This window comes from Caretta caretta, chromosome 8 (assembly GCF_965140235.1).
Source record: "Caretta caretta isolate rCarCar2 chromosome 8, rCarCar1.hap1, whole genome shotgun sequence".
NCBI classification, from domain to species: Eukaryota; Metazoa; Chordata; order Testudines; family Cheloniidae; genus Caretta; species Caretta caretta.
Window position 1 is genome coordinate 40587843 of NC_134213.1, and position 19239 is coordinate 40607081.

The following is a 19239-nucleotide window of genomic DNA, read 5'->3' on the forward strand; positions in this document are numbered from 1 at the left end:
ACGGTTAACCCCCACCCCCCCCCACACTGACAAGCCTCCCCCACTTTTGTATTCATACCACACACTGCTCCAGCCTACCCCACGTTCTCTCCACCTGTCCCATTGCCCCGAGCCCTCCCGCAAGGCCACATATGCTGCTCTGAGCCATTCTGACATGCCCATGCAGACTGCAGCTCCACCCTCCTCCTCTCCCCTCAGTTTCTGGGAAGCATGGATCGCAGGTGTGGGGTGTGTGGGGGAGGAGGGGGGAAGCTAGCAAGGGGAAGAAGAGTGGATCTCCAGAGTCTCTAATTCATGTTGAGGCACAATGGCTGGGGAAGGGACTTTCCATGTCCACTCTGGGAGGTGCTCCAGGCATCTCACCGGGTTGCTCTCAGCTAACAAGATGCAAATAGCCTGAACCCATAGTTCTGGGGACATGAGCTGCTCCAGTCAGTGCAGTGAGGGTCCTCAGCATGTGTGAATGGCCCCAGAACACAGGTGGGGGAACATGCCTTCAAGCTGCTGTAAACCCCTCCCATATCTGTGTTCAGTGCAGGGACTGAGAGGGGGTTCCAGGCCTGAGCACCCCTGTACCTGGCTGGGCCCAGCCAGGCAACTGCCCAGTCATGCACCCCCTAAGGGAAGTATTAACCACTCCAGCAGTAACTCCCACCTTCCCAGGAACCAGGGGCTGACTTTGCAGGTCTCAGTAGGATCCCGTCCTGTCTGGACAAACAGGAGGTGTTCAGGCAAATGCCCCGGGGCTGGGACTGGTGGAGATGCTGAGGGTCAGGCCCTGGGGATTCTCGGTCCACACAGGTCTCTAAACTAGCAATGGTACATCCCTTCTTTGGTCTTTCTAATCCCTGTGATAGCTGGAGCCAGCCCTGCTGAAACTTGAAGTTTATAGCCCCCGACTTGGCTTGGTATAAATATAACCAGAATGCACTGGAGTAGCAAGAAAATCGTTTAAATGTTCCCTTTGACAGCAAGCTGGAAGATTGCTGACACTAAAACCACTTACTGATATTGCTCTGTATCATCCTGCTCTCAGCCCTCAATCATCATATGTACAGGGGTGTCAGGCACTTCGCACAGGCCTCTGGGGACGAGCTCCCTCTCTCCTTCTGCTGCCCAGTCCACCACAGCTCAGGGGCCCAGCAACCCCAGCAGCTAGGAGACCTTCACACTGCCCAAAATACCCTTATGGTTAGCGTTTGTGTGCAGCCCGGCCCCACACCTTGGTATATAGATGGATGTGCATGCTCCTCCCCCACCTCGGTGTGTACACGGATGTGCATGCTGCTGTCCGCACCTTGGTATATAGGTGGGCATGCATGCTCCCCGCCCCCTGAGGTGTATAGATGGGCGTGAATGCACACATAAGGGTAGGGTGAGTGTGCACACACCCAGACACACAGAGGGCTGCAGCCACCAACATGCACATAGCTTCAACCCTTCTTAGTGCCCCCACCCCCCCTCCCCCGGCAGCCAGTAACATTTTGAATAATTATTAACCATGTTTATTACAGTAGTGCCTTGGGCCAGCCAAGGGTGGGACCCCGGTGTGCTGGGCACCGCACAAACACAGAGCCGGTCCCTGGCTGAAGAGCTGACAATGTACCTAGACCAGTGAGACCCAGGGTGGGGCGGGGGGCGAACCCACCAGCAGAGCGACCTATGCAGTGGCAGCATATGGCATGGGAGTGTCTTGATTTTTCCCCCTGTGGGTTTACTTAGGAGGGGATCAGTTAAATGGAAAGAAAAGGGAGGGAACAGGGGAGGGGAACAAGTCAGGGGAGAAGATGGTAGGAGGATGAGGAGTGAAAACACCAAGGGAGGGTGAGGGTTGGTGCAAACAGCCAATCAGCACAGGGCAGAGAAAGTATTCTGATTCCAAAAACTGTCCCCCTACCCCACTGTCTGCTGGTCCTGTGTATGGGGACGTGGGTGGACAGGACCTGCTGGGTCATTGAATCCCATCCTGCTATCACAAGCAGCCCTGGTGTAAACCCTGTTCAGACACTGATCGCGCTCCATCAGTTAGGGTGTTTGACCTCCCTCCCACTCTCCCATTGGCAGGTTGCTCCAGAACTTCTCCCCTCTGATGGCAAGAAACCCTCTTCTCATCTCCAGCCTGCATGTGTTCATGGCCAGTTTGTACCAGAGCAGGTTATTCAGATGGTGGCTGAACACCCAAATGCTAGAGCTGAGAAGTGTGTGCCCCACACCAAGCACTCCCTAGTAGAGGTCTGCTTGGGCCTAATTGTAAAGCCCGACTTGTCCCCACAGCCGACCCAGACCCAACCTAAGAGTGTCAAGTCATTTTCAGAGCTGACCCGATCCCAACACTTCCTCCTGAACCTGTGTCAGCACCACTGCCTTGTCCTTGGGGTTTGACTTGGTGGGGGCTTCCTGCTCCCCAGGCCCCATGCCTGTGATCCATCTCTGGCTGCCTTCTGCCTGTGGAGTCAGCCCTGCTCCCACCAGTCGTCACTGCCTCCCTGCAAACTCACTGGCACCCTCATCCCACAGCACACTCACAGCTTGACAAGTTCATGGAGGAGATGGAATGATGAGAAGTCAGACTAGATGAACATTATGGTCTCTTCTGACCTCTGAGACTATGAGTGAGGCATGCAGCTGTCACAGTGCCAGCCTCACAGGCAGGACTTGGTGATCAGAGATGACTCAACCTGAGCCCAAGAAGGTCTGGTTGGTTCTGGACCAACACAAGCTAACACTTATGTCAGGTCCCATCTGATTCGGGTCGGGCTGCAAAGTTCTACTACCTAGGGAAGGACTATAAGGGGGCACAGAGCCACACCATTAACAGCCCTGGGGGGCCAGCAACACACAAAACAGAGGCAAATAGGCAGCGTTGCTGCTGTGACCCAAGCAGGTAGTCGCTATTCGGGGCCTTGCCAGGTTGTTTCCATAAGGAGAAGAAATTGATTGTATGAGTCAGCAATTTGTTTGGTGGCATCCTGTTTGTTTATAAAGAATGTAAAAAGCCCTGCTTTCTGAACGCAAGAGGAACAAACCACAGCAGACAGTTCCCTTGCTCAGAAATCCAAACCTGCCTCTCCAGCTTGCCCTGTGCCCCTAGGAACCTCGTCTCTCTGCTGCCTCTCAGTGCCCTGCTAACCAGTGCCACTGCTTTTCTGGCTTTTTACTTCTCTCCCACAGTCACACAGCTGCACACAGTCAATCGCCTACTCCCTGCACATTTGCAATGAGTCCCAGAGGCTCAACTTTCCTCTGTTAGTTCTTGCTCCCCATGGGGCCTAGTACCTTGGACAGTAGCTTGCTATTGTTTTCAGGAGCATTTAACTGCTCCATCCATTTAGCCTGAATGAGGGGTGCTTCCTATGCCCATCTGTTTTAACCAGGTCTGTGATTGTCTATAGAGCAAAGACCTGCTTGATGGCAGCCATTAACACCTTCCAGCAGAACAGTAGGATTTAATGGGAAAGGGAAAGGGCTAAAGGTAAGAAACGAGAAAGACAGTCAGAAACCAATGCCAGAAATCAACACCTAGAGCAGGAATGACCAACCTGAGCCTGAGAAGGAGCCAGAATTTACCAATGTACATTGCCAAATAGCCACAGTAATCCATCAGCAGCCCCCCATCTGCTTCCTCACCCCACTGCCAGTGCCTCCCACCTACCAGCAGCGCTGCCAATCAGCACCTCCCAATCAGCTGTTTCATGGTGTGCAGGAGGCTCTGGGGAGGCTCTGAGGGGAAGGGGGGAGAAGCAAGGCTCAGGGGAGGGGGCAGGAAGGGGTGGAGTGGGGGCAGGGCCTGTGGTAGAGCCAGGGGTTGAGCAGTGAGCATCCACCGGCACCGTGGAAAGTTGGTGCCTGTAGCTCCAGCCCTCACCTTAACAGTCTTCTCCATGACTATGATTCTCTGTCCATGACTAGAAGAGTCATCCATTACTTGGAACTTCATGCCATGGGATGGCCACAAACCATACTGGCAGATTACTACAAATCCCAATTTGCACTAGGTAGGATTGGAGCATTCTGCCCTCCCGTCCTCAGAGGGGAATGTCACAGCTCCGCACAGTATCCTCAGAGGCAGAGGCTCCAAGCAGGGGCTCCATTCCTACACATCGACTACAGGCAGGGCCCCACCCCTCAGCTAGAATGATCGACTCCACTGGCAGCACTCCAGCCCCAGTGCTGTTCCCCAGCCAGCCCAGATACAGTTGGTACCGGGGCCAGTCCCAGCCCACTGAGCACCCTGGAGTATGGAAAACAAAAAGAACCAATTAGGCTCTCAGTCAGGCCTGAATGGGCTCTGACCCCTCCTGCTTTTCCCACATGTCACACAGTCAGGAGACACCTCTTCCATTGGGGCCCATTTCTTCATGGCAGCATACACACCGTTGGCTTCATGGCAGCATTCACCTGAGGTGTGTTAGAGTGTTTTCCCTTCACCCTCCTAACACTCCTAACACTCCACCCCTTTTTTTCACTTTTCTTCTGGGACCCTACTGCCCAGATGTGACAGCACATTTCTTGAAAGGGCCAGGTATCAAGATGGAATATGTTGATGCTCCATTTGCCCCACCTCCCTCTGTGCAGTATAATGCCCTGCACCTTTCCTCACATGGGTACACTGCATGTATTCCAATTAGTGTTCCAGACTTCCCATAGTGATGGGCCCAAGAAGGTTGGGTCCGGGTTATCTGTTACACTTTGGTAGAGGGCCTACATGGCTTTATGTGTTATAATCAATGGTTGTGCTTTGTGGATCTGTGCCCCCCTGAACCACTGCAGTATACATTGCAGAATTAGTATACTTAACAACAGGCCACTAGCCATAATGATCCACAGTAACATTGAGAGTCCTGACCATTGTAGTATAGTCCAACATCTGGGCCACCACAAGAAACATTGCTTCTCCTCTTTTGACAGGGTAAAATTCTGGAGAATATATTTTAAATGTGTCCAATTGTTGGCAGTTGCACCAAGCTGCTCCTGTAGGTTTTGTGTGCTTTTGCCCATATCATGAGTCCACTGAATATCCACAGAGAAGTGGGGTATTGTCCAAACCAGCTGGACCACTTGGTATGGAATCGGGTAGTATACACTGGTTCAGTTGTTCACAGCAATGAGTTCCACAGATCCATTCGTGCTCCAAAGTCCCGATGGCAGCATGTAGATGTGTGTAATTGTGCCAGTACTCCCAAGTGTTATATTACAGAATTGTGTATAGTCCCAGCAGAATACTCCATACCCCATTTACATTACACCCAATCATGCACCCCGGGCAACAGGCTCTTGGGTCTGCTCCTGCATGGCCACCGGGAAGGGACACATCCAAATATTTTCTCTGGATAGGCAAGTGCTTAACATAATTATTGTCCAATTTACACCATTGCATCCTCTGCATTTATCCTGCAGTGGTTCCCAGTGAGTTCCTCCCTTTCTCATTACCCCTATAGGGCTCATGAGGACCACCCTAGTTGCCTGTTGTGATCCATGATATCCTGAATTGCTCTTCAGCTAGTGCCGCCTTTTCTAAAGTTCTGAAAGACAAAAGAACATTTTCCTACCCCCTTTAGAGGCGGCAGATTAGTGCTTAAAATACCGCTTCCTTTTACAAATCTCTTTGCTGATTGCAGGAAAGCAGAACAATTACCTCCATACTTTTCTGTGTTTTGTTCTATAGGCAGGCCAGGTTTCAATGGTTTCTGCCCTTAAGGGAAAAGGTGAATTATCCCTGGTTATTTATGAAATTCATGAGGTGGTGGTACCTCAGTTTCCCTTCCTGTACAGCAGACCAGGTTTTTAATGGTTTCTCTGCTGTGCTCAGCTTTAAGTTTATAGCTTATATATATATATATATATACAAGTAATAGCTAAGAGACAGCATTATTGGGGCTTGACTGTTCCACTAAAACTGCTTGGCTTAAAAGCCAGAGTTTTTCCCTGCATGCTCAGCCAGCCGTAGGAAAAATTCCAGGGCGGACAAGTCTTAAAAACTTTTTACAAATTTTTACCCCCAAGGGATCAAGACCCCTTTGCCTTTTTTGCCCCCCTTTTAGCCTATTCGGGAGGGGCTGTGGCGTTAAACAAAACTGCTTCATGCAGACACAAACTTTTCAATCTTTGGGCCCAACCCTTTTTGTCAGTTTTTACTGCTTTGCTTGAAACCACTTTCCAGGGACTAATTAGTAAAGACATTCCATATTGCCTGGCAACCATATCTTCAACCATAAATACTTTTAGAGAGAGGAGGGAGAAGAAGCGGAGGGAGGGGGAGTGAGAGAGAAGAAGCGGAGAGAGGAAGGGAGGGGGGAGAGAGAAAAGAACAAGTTAGGGAGAAAGGAATAATAGAATCATAGAATATCAGGGTTGGAAGGGACCTCAGGAGGTCATCTGGTCCAACCCCCTGCTCAAAGCAGGACCAATCCCCAACTAAATCATCCCAGCCAGGGCTTTGTCAAGCCTGACCTTAAAAACTTCTAAGGAAGGAGATTCCACCACCTCCCTAGGTAATCTAAGCCAAGAAAAGTACAGACAGCAACAACACATCTAGAGGTGGGGCTCCACAGGCCAAGGCATCTGGGAAGGGAGGGAGGGTGAGGAGGGAGGGAGGATGAGGAGCAGGGACACGATGCACTCAGGGGAGGAGGAGGGGCAGGGGCGGGGACTTGGGGGTGGGAAAGGAGCGGGGACTTTCGGGAAGGGGTGGAATGCGGGGGCAAGGGTGGTGCAGGGGCAGGAAGAGGCAGGGCAGGGGGTGGGGCCAGGGGCAGGGGTCGAGCACCCACCTGGCAGAGGGGAAATCAGCGCCTATGGCTTTATGGCTACCTGGTCCTCATGATTTAAACCCTCCATCTCTCTGCCCACCTCCACAAGCCACAGCACAAACTGATCTCAATCACCCCAGGGCAGCTTCCCCAGCCAACTCAGCAATGCATCCCAGCCCTTAGGGACAAGGGGGACTACTATTTGCGGAGCATGGTCCTGCTCCCAACCACCATCAAAGACTACTATGACCACCTCCCAGAGTTCCTGGGCAGTAGTCGCTCTCTCAGGAGCTCTGACTGGGGACTGCCAACTTATAACGCCCACTGGCAGTCATGGATACAGTGTATTTTCAGGGTGGGGGAGTGCCTCCTTTTCTGCCATCCATAAGCTTTCATGGGTAAAAGAGCCATTTCTTCAGATGCATGGAGTGAAAATTTAGTGGAGTAATTTTCACTCCATGCATCTGAAGAAGTGGCTTTTTTACCCACAAAAGCTTATACCCAGATAAATCTGTTACTCTTTAAGGTGCCACCGGACTCCTTGTTGTTTTTGTGCATACAGACTAACATGGCTACCCCGTGATACTTGACACCATGCAGAAGAGAGGGGTCCTACCAGTCCATAAACGGGTTGCTATTGTTATCTCGAAGCTGGCTACCTCAGACTGCAACAGATCAATTCCGAGGAATTGTCACAGAGAACAAGCACAGAATCTGCCACAGGTTGCAGGCAAACCACATACATCAGGCTGCCAGGACAGTTCCCCTGCAACATTTCTCACCCCTGCCATGGAAGAGACCAAATCATGTGACAACTCTACCATGAAACTCCAACAGCCCTTAACATTAACCATTAACCACATGCACAACAGGTCTCCAAACAGAGGGGGTGTCCTCCCCAGTACACTAGCCTACACCTAGCTCCTCCATGTCCCCCAGCCCTTCCTTACACAGAGATGTGCCCCAGGGATCTGCAAAGGGAGAGGGAAACTAGGAGAGCTGTGAGCAGTGGCAGAGGGCTGACACAATAACCCTGCTGGCATGGCCAATGGGGAGTCAGATAAAAAGTCCCTAGCAGCTGGACAGCAGGATGAAACATCCTGATGGTTCCTGCCTCTGAGAGGCCTGGTGTCTGCATGTACAGGAGAGTGGCCAGGTCAGATGCTGCATGGTCTGGGAGCTGGAAATTCCAGATCCAGAAATGAGGGAAAGGGCATCTCCATATGCACCCCCCAGTAACCACATGGGACAAGCCTCAGGAGGCCGGGACCCTCTTTGAGCTCCCCAACAGCAATGCCCATAGCCCATTCCCCTCTATTGCTCTGAAACAGGAGAGTTAATGAGCCCTGAAAAAGCCAGAGAGAACGACATGTTCCAAAACGAAAGGAAAAAGAAATTGGGGGAAATGTGTTGCCAAGCAGTGAGTGGCATGTTTATTTCATGAAAAGCTTCTGCAAACTGTTATCTGATAAAGCCTCCTTGAGGCTAACTAAACGGGGACAGGTTTCCACTTGCAGGGAATTTTATTTGTGGCTTTGTGTTAAAAATGAGAGACATATCCATTCATTTAGTTCTGAGCAAGAGAAGATGAAAGAACCAAAGTCCTTCCCCCAGTATCCAAAGCCTGTGGAGACATTTGGGAGCCTGGCTAACCCCGTGTATCTGTGGCCGCATGCGCCAGGCCCAGCCTGTCACCTGCACATGGTTTGTCTGCTCAGGTTCTGTCTGCTGGCTCTCCTGAATATGGAGCATAGTCAAGCACTGCATTCCAGAGACTCGATCGCTCGACATGTGCTCACGTCTCCGATGGTGCCAGGTGATGTTCTTGTCTGTAAACGTAAGGAGAGCTGACATATGCTTTGGTTTATGCTTGGCCGGCTTGGAAGCATTCTGTAGTTAATACTCCACCGAGGTGACACACTGTACATTCGGGGCCAGAAGCAGAGGTGACACAGATGGTGGTGGTAAGTGACATGTTGGTAAGCCTGTAAGCGAGTGTAAGTTGGTGTAGAAACCGATGTAGGAGGTGTCACTTACATGCCAGTGGGAGGGTGGCAGGTGGAGTGGGAAAGGGAAAAACAACCAGCAGGAGAATGAGAGCAGTGCTACACACACCCCAGGCCTCACGCTGGCGAGAGGCTGGGTAACCTGCTTAGACAGAGACAGGTTTTAGACATGGTAAGAAAATAGACCTGGCACCAATTCTCTACAAAACCATACATTTTTTTTGGTGGGAGAGACCCCTCTAACCCCCTGCTCAGAACCCATGAGCTGTGATACCATCATCTCCCCCACAATCCCTGCAGGGGTGTCTCAGCACCTCACAGAGCCAGATCAACCTATGGGTGTCCTCTGTACAAGTGCTTCTCAAACAAAGTTCTCCAGTCTTCATCTAGACATCAGGACAGGTGTCTTTCGAAGAGATCTCCTCTAGGAATTATTTGGGACAGTCCTCTGGCCTGTGTTATACGGGGGTGGGGGGGGTCAGAATAGACAATTGCAAAGGTACCTTAAGGCCTTGGAATCCATGACTCTACAAAGGCACTACCTTACAGACACTTCCCCTCCCATCCCATAGGCACTGACTCCATGGGTGCTCCAGCCCTGAAGCACTGATGGAAAAAATCAATCCTGAAGCACTTGCATGAGAGGAAAGTGATCAGGAACAGCCAGCATGGATTCACCAAGGGAAGGTCATGCCTGACTAATCTAATCGCCTTCTATGATGAGATTACTGGTTCTGTGGATGAAGGGAAAGCAGTGGATGTATTGTTTCTTGACTTTAGCAAAGCTTTTGACACGGTCTCCCACAGTATTCTTGTCAGCAAGTTAAGGAAGTATGGGCTGGATGAATGCACTACAAGGTGGGTAGAAAGCTGGCTAGATTGTCGGGCTCAACGGATAGTTATCAATGGCTCCATGTCTAGTTGGCAGCTGGGATCAAGTGGAGTGCCCCAAGGGTCGGTCCTGGGGCCGGTTTTGTTCAATATCTTCATAAATGATCTGGAGGATGGTGTGGATTGCACTCTCAGCAAATTTGCGGATGATACTAAACTGGGAGGAGTGGTAGACACGCTGGAGGGGAGGGATAGGATACAGAAGGACCTAGACAAATTGGAGGATTGGGCCAAAAGAAATCTGATGAGGTTCAATAAGGATAAGTGCAGGGTCCTGCACTTAGGACGGAAGAACCCAATGCACAGCTACAGACTAGGGACCGAATGGCTAGGCAGCAGTTCTGCGGAAAAGGACCTAGGGGTGACAGTGGACGAGAAGCTGGATATGAGTCAGCAGTGTGCCCTAGTTGCCAAGAAGGCCAATGGCATTTTGGGATGTATAAGTAGGGGCATAGCGAGCAGATCGAGGGACGTGATCGTTCCCCTCTATTCGACATTGGTGAGGCCTCATCTGGAGTACTGTGTCCAGTTTTGGGCCCCACACTTCAAGAAGGATGTGGATAAATTGGAGAGAGTCCAGCGAAGGGCAACAAAAATGATTAGGGGTCTGGAACACATGAGTTATGAGGAGAGGCTGAGGGAGCTGGGATTGTTTAGCCTGCAGAAGAGAAGAATGAGGGGGGATTTGATAGCTGCTTTCAACTACCTGAAAGGGGGTTCCAAAGAGGATGGCTCTAGACTGTTCTCAATGGTATCAGATGACAGAACGAGGAGTAATGGTCTCAAGCTGCAGTGGGGGAGGTTTAGATTGGATATTAGGAAAAACTTTTTCACTAAGAGGGTGGTGAAACACTGGAATGCGTTACCTAGGGAGGTGGTAGAATCTCCTTCCTTAGAGGTTTTTAAGGTCAGGCTTGACAAAGCCCTGGCTGGGATGATTTAACTGGGAATTGGTCCTGCTTCGAGCAGGGGGTTGGACTAGATGAATTTCTGGGGTCCCTTCCAACCCTTATATTCTATGATTCTATGAAAAATTAGTGCTTAGCACCCACTGGCAGCCAGATCCTCCTCCCCCCAACGCCTCCCATCCACTGGTGACCCTGCCGATTATCTCCTCCCCGTCCCTCCCAGCACCTACCACCTGCTATGATCAGCTGTTCCGCAGCATGCAGGAGGCACTGGGGAGAAGGAGAGGAGCAGGGATGGGGCGTACTCGAGGGAGGGGGCAGAACTGAGCAGGAAGAGGCAGGGCGGTGTGGAGCAGGGGCAGGGAAAGGCAGGGCAGGGCTAGGGACTTGGGGGAAGAGGGCAGGTGGGGGCTAAACACCCTTGGGGCCTGGAGGAAGCCGGCGCCCTTGCCCAGCCCCCACCTCACCCTGTCATAACCTCATGGGTCTCAACCTGGGGCTGGGGGGTTCACAGTCAACTGTCACTTCCCTGCTCCCAGCAACTTTGCTACTAACCAGCTGAGCAGAGAGACCATGAAACCTGAGGCTACATCAGGGAGGCCTTTCTTGGGCCCTGGTTGGAATCATAGAAGATTAGGGTTGGAAGAGACCACAGGAGGTCATCTAATCCAACCCCTTGCTCAAAGGATCTCTCATTGGTCAGGGCTTCCTATTTAAAACCAAAGAAAGGCCCAGGAAGTTGTCCACACAACTGGACTCTACTTGGCTGCTACACCGGATCCTGTCTTGCTCCAGGTTCCTGCTTCCTGCCTTGTTCCTCATCCTTGCTCTTGGTCTCCGACTGGCTCCAACCCTTGGCTTGACTCTCTGACACCAATCCTTTCTCCAACCACAAGATCCAGCTGCCTACTTCCCAGACGTTGCCCAGCCCAGCTCCTGCCTCTCCTCCCTTCCTGTTTCCTCTCGCCTCACACCCACAACTCCCCTCTTCTTCCCCTTGGTTTGCCCCCCCCTTCCTTCCTGTCCCCCTCATCAGCCCCACTTCTCATATTCCCCATTGCGATTTATCCGGGTGGCAGCTGCAGCACGCACTTGGCACCATGAGGGATGGGTTAGTGCACAGGTCACGATTGTCATTACAATGAGCATGTGCCCCCCTGGAAAGCAGTTAATAGTGCCCTCTATTCTGCATCTAATTTGTCTCTCTTTCCCCTCCCTCAGCTGAATGTGAAGACGGGGCACTAGCACCATGTGAGCAGCCAGCCAGCAAGTGCCCTGTACACCACAGTCTGGGAACCGCTGCTCATACAAAGTTCTCCTCTGCCCATGTCCTGGACTGGAAGAAGTTTCTGGACTCTCCCCCATTCTTCTCTCCCACCAAGGCCAGGCTGTGCTGGGGAGAGGGGATGCTCTGAATGTACCCTGTCAGTCTCTACAGTGTTCAGGAGGTTCCTGGGCTGAATGCCAGGCCCCTGCTGGCAAGAGGGAGTTCAGAAGGGTGAGTCCTCAGCCACAGAGAGCCCAGCACTGGGCAGCAGATCCAGTAGCAGAATGGGGAAGAAGGGAACCGTCCCTCCACAGCAGCAGCTCAGCACTGAAAGTAAACAAACAAACTAGAAGCAGGATGGGTGGTTCCCATGGCCCTTGCTCTGCAGGGCTCTGCACTGTCTGGGGGAGCAGGGCTCATGTTTTCTCTGGCCTGTGACGATGCTGCCTTGCTGGGACACAACTGAGAGTATCAATTCAGGACAAATTGCTTAGAGCAGGGCAGTTACAGCCCAAGGCTGGGTTTCCTTTATTACTAAGGCACACCAAATCAGCCAAACAGAGAGGACTTCGGTTTTACTCCACAGGCTAACCAGAAGTCATATAAGCAATTCCCTTAGACTCTCCAGTTTCCCAGTATCATCACCAGCAGCCACTCATTACAGGGACGAATGGTTATGAAAGCCAATACCCCAGTAAAAGAAAAAAGGTTCCCCTGATCCCAAAGGACCAAGCCTCAGATCCAGCTCAATATACAAGTCAGATCTTACCCACAAATCACACTGTTACCAATCCTTTAGAATCTAAAAATCTAAAGGTTTATTCATAAAAAGAAAGATAGATGAGAACTAAAATTGGTTGAAGGAATCAATTACATACAGTAATGGCAAAGTTCTTGGTTCAGGCTTGTAGCAGTGATGTAATAAACTGCAGGTTTAAATCAAGTCTCTGGAGTATATCCACAGCTTGGATGGGCCATTCAGTCCTTTGTTCAGAGCTTGAGTTTGTAGCAAAGTTCCTCCAGAAGTCAGAAGCAGGATTGAAGACAAAATGGAGGGGTTTCCAGGGCCTTTTATATCCTCTGACATGTGGAAGGACACCCCTTTGTTCTTACTGTGGAAATCACAGCAGCAAGATGGAGTTCGGAGTCACATAGGCAAGTCACATGTCCATGCATGACTCAGTGGTGTTGGCCTGTAAAGAACTGTTTACATGTTAGTTTGAACGTTCCCAGGAAAGCTCAGATGTGGATTGATGTCTCCCAAAGTCCATTGTCAATTAAGTATTTCTTGATTGGGCACTTACTGCGAATAGTCCTTTCTCAAGAAGCTGACCAAATGTTTCACTGAGGCTACTTAGAATCAAACACATTGAGATACAAGTACACAGCCAATATTCATAACTTCAACTACAAAAATGATACATACAAACAGATACCATAATCATAACCAGCAAATCATAACCTTTTCATAGACACCTCACACGACAACCTTTGTACAATATTTGCTGCAAATATAGAATAGTGGTTGCAACAATGATCTATATGGTCACAGTTTATGTCAACATCACATTGCAGGGCTCTACACTGTCTGGAAGAGCAGGGCTCATGTTTTCTCTGGTCCTTGGGAAGTCTGCACCAAAGCGTTTCCCCAAGGAGCCTGTGCTGGTCCTGTGTCTCCCAACATTGAGAGGGCAGCAAGAGGTTTTCTTCAAACATCTTTGTCAGAAGGCCCCAAGCTGGGCAGAAGACCAGGAGAGTCAGGGTCTGCCCTAGAGAAACAGTGTGTGCAATAGAGACTGCGGTAGAGCCCAGTGGGGAGAGAAATTTTCATGACCATATCCCAGCACCCAGGACAGCTCTCCTTCCATAATTTTACAGCACCAGGGAACCACAACTGCCCAGCCTCTGCCATATTACAGCTTTCAGGAACCAGCAAGACTGAGCCATGACTGCATTTTCTCCACTGTAATACAGCAGCTGGGTCAGCTCTTCTGTATCCCAGCAGCCAGGAATCTCCAGCAGGACTGTATCCCCTCTGTTTTCTTACAGTTGCCTGAGACCTCCAACACTGAGACACAACTACATCCCCCTTGCTGGAACACACCACCAGAACCTGAGCGCTCCCTGGATCACCTCTGCTATATCACAGCTCCTAACACAGCGCAGTGCTCTGCTACAGCAGTGGAACACCAAATTCAACTATGACCTTACCTCCTAGGGACCTCTCAGCAGAGTGACCCAGCTGCCTCCTGGGTGCTCTGTCACTGCCCCAGGGAACAGCCAGCACCGAGGCACTCACACCATCTCTGTGGCACTTGTGAACCTTCTGTGCTGAAATGGGAGATAACAGCCATGTGAAATTCTGGCTCTGGGGTGCTGTGGGGGGGGGGGGGGGGGAAGGGAGGAGTAGATTTATTGCCAAATGAATAGTTTAATGGGAGAAAATAAAATTCATGGCATGAAGTCCAGAGATTTGTACTGAATTGATGTTAGTCATTTTTACTCTGACAAAATTGATTGGCGTTTCCACTGTGTATCAGTCAAACCTATTTGTGCTTCTCACCTGCTAGCCCCATCATTCACCAGCCCCTCCCACTACACCTTCTGCTGAGACAACCCCTCCATCGCCCAGTTTCTGTTCCCACAACCACTCTGAACTATCATTCTCTGGAGCAGCAGCCCTGCAATCCTAACGATTCGGCATGCAGCCCCTGTTGTCCAACCACAGGAGGAGAGAGACTCACTGGATACAAGTGCAGGGTGGAACTGAACTGGAATCCCAGCCGGGCCACAGCTCAGACATGTTGGATTCTAGGTGAGCAGTACAGGTACTGAGAAAGGGAGAATTCATAGCCAGAGACATGGGAGAAAAGAAGACTTCTCCAGATCTGCTCAAGTTTATGCAGCATCAAAAGCAGCGGTGGCAATGTTTGGAGCTCGCTCACAGTGTGCGTGTGTCAGTAACAGTGGGAGTGCATATGGGTGTGTGTCCAGGCCAGCATGCAATGTGTGGGCACAACTTCTTGATCATAAAGTGTGGAGAGCACAGCAAAATAGGAAGAATTCTGACTTTGGCTGACATACTAATTGCACCGTTAATTCCAGACTGCACCATTTGTCCCAGAATGGGCCTTTCCAATGTGATCCAGGTTACAGACCCATGAAGCTGGGCAAAGCTGTGGCAGATTAAATGCTTTCTATTGTAAATAAGTAGAAGGTGATGCACAGTGGGGGTGCAGGGGGAGAGCTGGGATGACTCACAGGCATTACTGGATTCTGAGTTAATTATCACCACTCCAGAATGAAGACTGGTGTGTCACCGGACAGCTCCAGGAGAACCATTGCTCTGGTGGAGACAGAGAAAATAAAGAATGGCTTAAGAGAACATAAAGTGGGAGCTCCCATTCCTCCTACCATTAGAAAGGCAACACATTTAAAATGGATAAAGGGAAGTACTTTCTTATCTAACCTATAATTAACCTGTGGAACTCGCTGCCACAAGTATTGAGGCCAAAAATCTCAGCAGGATGCCAGAAAGGATTAAATTTTGCAATGAATATTAGGAATATCCATGGTAATGCTAGAAAGGAAAAAAAAAAAAAAGATCAGGGCGACAAACCTTCCTGCTTCAGGAAATAAGCCACCCACCAACTGGGAGACCTTCTCATGAGTAACTGGCCAGGGGGCTTCTTCTGCTGGCTCATGGAAATAGCTATTGTCCGGGTCTGGATCCTCCATTACTGTGGACGGGCCAGGGCTCTACACCGAGCAGCAATAGTCCCACAGGGCTAAGCCTGTCTGCAGCTCTCTGCTCCTCTGACTCCAGAGCTACAGAGAACAGGGAAAGGGAACCACCAAAGCCTTCCAGCTGCTTGGAGCTGCAACTACAGTGTGTCCCTTGGAGATAAGGCTGGCCATGCTGGCGTCAAGGCAGGAGGCAGGTCTCAGTGATGGGAGTGACAGAGGCCTTGCAAGCATGCTGGCATTACCAGAGGCAACCGCTGCCAGATGGGCATGGTCAGGGGTAAGGGCACAGGACTTCCAAGGACAAGAGCAGCCCTTCCTGGCCTGAGCAAGGTTTGCAGTCTTGTGTTTTGCAGGTGGTCTCCTTGAGGGCAGACTGCTGCTCAGCACCAGGAGAAGGTGTAACTGGCATGGCTAGAGGTATGGGGAGCATCCCAGACTGCTCTGCTAACTCTCAGAGCAGCAGGCCGATTGCTATCACACCATAAGAACTCCAGGTAAGAGCAAAGGCCAGGTGGTGGCAGCTTGTGGGTGAGGCTGGGGTGAGAGGGTTTGAACAAGTTCTACAGGAAGAGGAAGTGTGTCCAAAGCCAGCCTTGCACTGCCCCATACCCCTAGCCTTGAGTGGGCCTGACTGTTATAAAAAGCCAGTCAGCTGTGAACCAGCTGAGCGGCGAACAGCAGAGAGGCTAACAGAGGGAGTTTGCCTGGGATCTGTCTGAAAGGAGGTACACTAAGGGCTGCATTAGGGAGGCTGTGTTGGTGAGTATCTGAGTGTCTGTTGTGGGGACAGTTTGACAGTGTGAATTGGGAGTGCTTTGTTCCAGGTGAGCCTTGAGTGGGCCTGACTGTTATAAAAAGCCAGTCAGCTGCGAACCAGCTGAGCGGCAAACAGCAGAGAGGCTAACAGAGGGAGTTTGCCTGGGGAGAGCCCACTGAGGCTTACATCTTGCCGGTTTCTCTGAGTAGTTACTAGAACTCCTGAGGAAGCTCGTAGAAGGAAGGTAATATGGATGGGGAGTGTTCAGCTGTTGTGACCTGCACTGGATGTGCCATGTTTGTCTTTCTTCCACAGGACAGAAGCAACTTTGTCTGCACAAAGGGCAAGCTGGCCTCCATATTGGAAGAGAAGGTTCAAGGTCTGGAGAAACAAGTATCGACCCTGCGTTGCATAAGAGAAACTGAAGATTTCCTGGACAGACATCAGGATATGCTTCTACGGACACAATGTTCTGGAGATTCAGAGCAGGCTGTGCAGCGGGGACAGGAGAACGGTGAAGAAATTTGGCAACATGTAACCTCCCGAAGAAGAAAGGGGAGCATCCATGTACCAGCAACGCAGATACAGGTAAGTAACCATTTTCATGTTCTCTCCACAGGTACTAATGAGGAGAGTGGACCAGATGCTACATCTGAGGGAAGGGAACAGAAGGAAACTCCACCAATTGGAAGGCATGAGATGCACTGTCTTAGGGATGGGGGTTCCACGACCACCGCTCCCAAGAGAAGGAGGCGGGTGGTGGTGGTCGGGGACTCTCTCCTCAGGGGGACTGAGCCATCTATCTGCTGCCCCAACCGGGAAAACCGAGAAGTCTGTTGCTTGCCAGGAGCTAGGATTCATGATGTGACGGAGAGACTGCCGAGACTCATCAAGCCCTCGGATTGCTACCCCTTCCTGCTTCTCCATGTGGGCACCAATGATACTGCCAAGAATGACCTTGAGCGAATCACTGTGGACTATGTGGCTCTGGGAAGAAGGATAAAGGAGTTTGAGGCGCAAGTGGTGTTCTTGTCCATCCTCCCCGTGGAAGGAAAAGGCCTGGGTAGAGACCGTCGAATCATGGAAGTCAACGAATGGCTACGCAAGTGGTGTTGGAGAGAAGGTTTTGGATTCTTTGACCATGGGATGGTGTTCCAAGAAGGAGGAGTGCTAGGCAGAGACGGGCTCCACCTAACTAAGAGAGGGAAGAGCATCTTCGCAAGCAGGCTGGCTAACCTAGTGAGGAGGGCTTTAAACTAGGTTCACCGGGGGAAGGAAACCAAAGCCCTGAGGTAATTGGGGAAGTGGGATACGGGAGGAAGCACAAGCAGGACAGTGTGAGAGGGGAGGGCTCCTGCCTCATACTAAGAAAGCAGGACAAACAGCAAGTTATCTCAAGTGCCTATACACAAATGCAAGAAGCCTGGGAAACAAGCAGGGAGAACTGGAAGTCCTGGCACAATCAAGGAATTATCATGTGATTGGAATAACAGAGACTTGATGGGATAACTCACATGACTAGAGTACTGTCATGGATAGATATAAACTGTTCAGGAAGGACAGGCAGGGCAGAAAAGGTAGGGGAGTTGCATTGTATGTAAGAGAGCAGTATGACTGCTCAGAGCTCCGGTATGAAACTGCAGAAAAACCTGAGAGTCTCTGGATTAAATTTAGAAGTGTGAGCAACAAGGGTGATGTCATGGTGGGAGTCTGCCATGGTGGGACCACCGGACCAGGGGGATGAGGCTTTCTTCTGGCAACTAACAGAAGTTACTAGATTGCAGGCCCTGGTTCTCATGGGAGACTTCAATCACCCTGATATCTGCTGGGAGAGCAATACAGCGGTGCACAGACAATCCAGGAAGTTTTTGGAAAGTGTAGGGGACAATTTCCTGGTGCAAGTGCTGGAGGAACCAACTAGGGGCAGAGCTCTTCTTGACCTGCTGCTCACAAACCGGGAAGAATTAGTAGGGGAAGCAAAAGTGGATGGGAACCTGGGAGGCAGTGACCATGTGTTAAGAATTATACCTGATAGGACACGCACACAACTGCTGCGAATTATACCTGGTAGGACACACACAGTTCGAATCTAGGCTGAGGCACATGAACAAAGTCCACAACTGCAGAGTTCCCAAAAAACACCAAGTTTATTACGCTCAAGCATGGTGCCCCCCTGCTAGCCAGGAGGGGACCCCGAATACAGATTATATAAAGGTTATATACCTCTTAGCAAAGCGTGTTGCCCTCGTGCATCGGAAACCTTAGCCAATAAACAAACCCTTTTCTTATCTACCACCTATCCCTGCTTGGTGCATTCCTCATGCTAAACTAGTATGTTAATTACACAGCATGGCCCTAAAGCAATGCATCAGTAACTTTTATTATCAGGATGGGAGGCCTCACATCAAAGGCCAGGAGATAGGGAGTTAGGGACAGACAAAGAACAGATACCAGGAGTCAAGACAGGCTGGAGACAAGGAGGAGGATTTTCACAGGAATGCAGAATCTAAGGAACACTCCTCCTGATGCATGATGTGCTTGCTTTTAGACAATGGTGGGCCCCAAACCAAAATGGAGTCATATGTGCTAACTTTTCCTTAACAGTCTTCCCTTTTTTTTTGTACGTCAGTAAGCTATATCAGGGCTGAGTAACTGTGCTGTAGGGTTAGCAACTGCCGACAGCACATACTGCAGCATTGTAGGCATACAAAAAATAACGCAAAAACAATAACAATCAAAAAAAGTAAATACAAAATACGCCTTCCCCAAGTCCCCACATCCGGTAGCCATGAGGTGAGCCAGTCCCAGACCTCTGGAATCCGGCGCTGGTATTGTCAAGGCTGACGTGGTGGAATAGGGCTGCCTGTTGCTTGAGGATGTGGATGTCAGTTTCCACCCTATGGTGCTGATTTAC

General features: G+C 50.5%; 1 protein-coding gene across 1 annotated transcript; it reads left to right on the forward strand.

Annotated features, from left to right (window-relative positions):
• Positions 1-14226: 14226 nt before the first annotated feature.
• Positions 14227-18612, forward strand: LOC125641845 (uncharacterized). Its single transcript, XM_048862360.2, has 2 exons — positions 14227-16839; positions 16945-18612. The coding sequence occupies exons 1-2, from the start codon at positions 16575-16577 to the stop codon at positions 17583-17585; spliced, it is 906 nt and encodes a 301-aa protein (XP_048718317.2). The 5' UTR covers positions 14227-16574; the 3' UTR covers positions 17586-18612.
• Positions 18613-19239: the final 627 nt, after the last annotated feature.

Coding starts and splice junctions, on each gene's coding strand:
- LOC125641845 (XM_048862360.2), top strand. CDS start 16,575: ATGGATGGGGAGTGTTCAGCTGTTGTGACCTGCACTGGATGTGCCATG. Junction 16,840..16,944: donor GCAGCGGGGACAGGAGAACG/GTGAAGAAATTT, acceptor TTCTCTCCACAG/GTACTAATGAGGAGAGTGGA.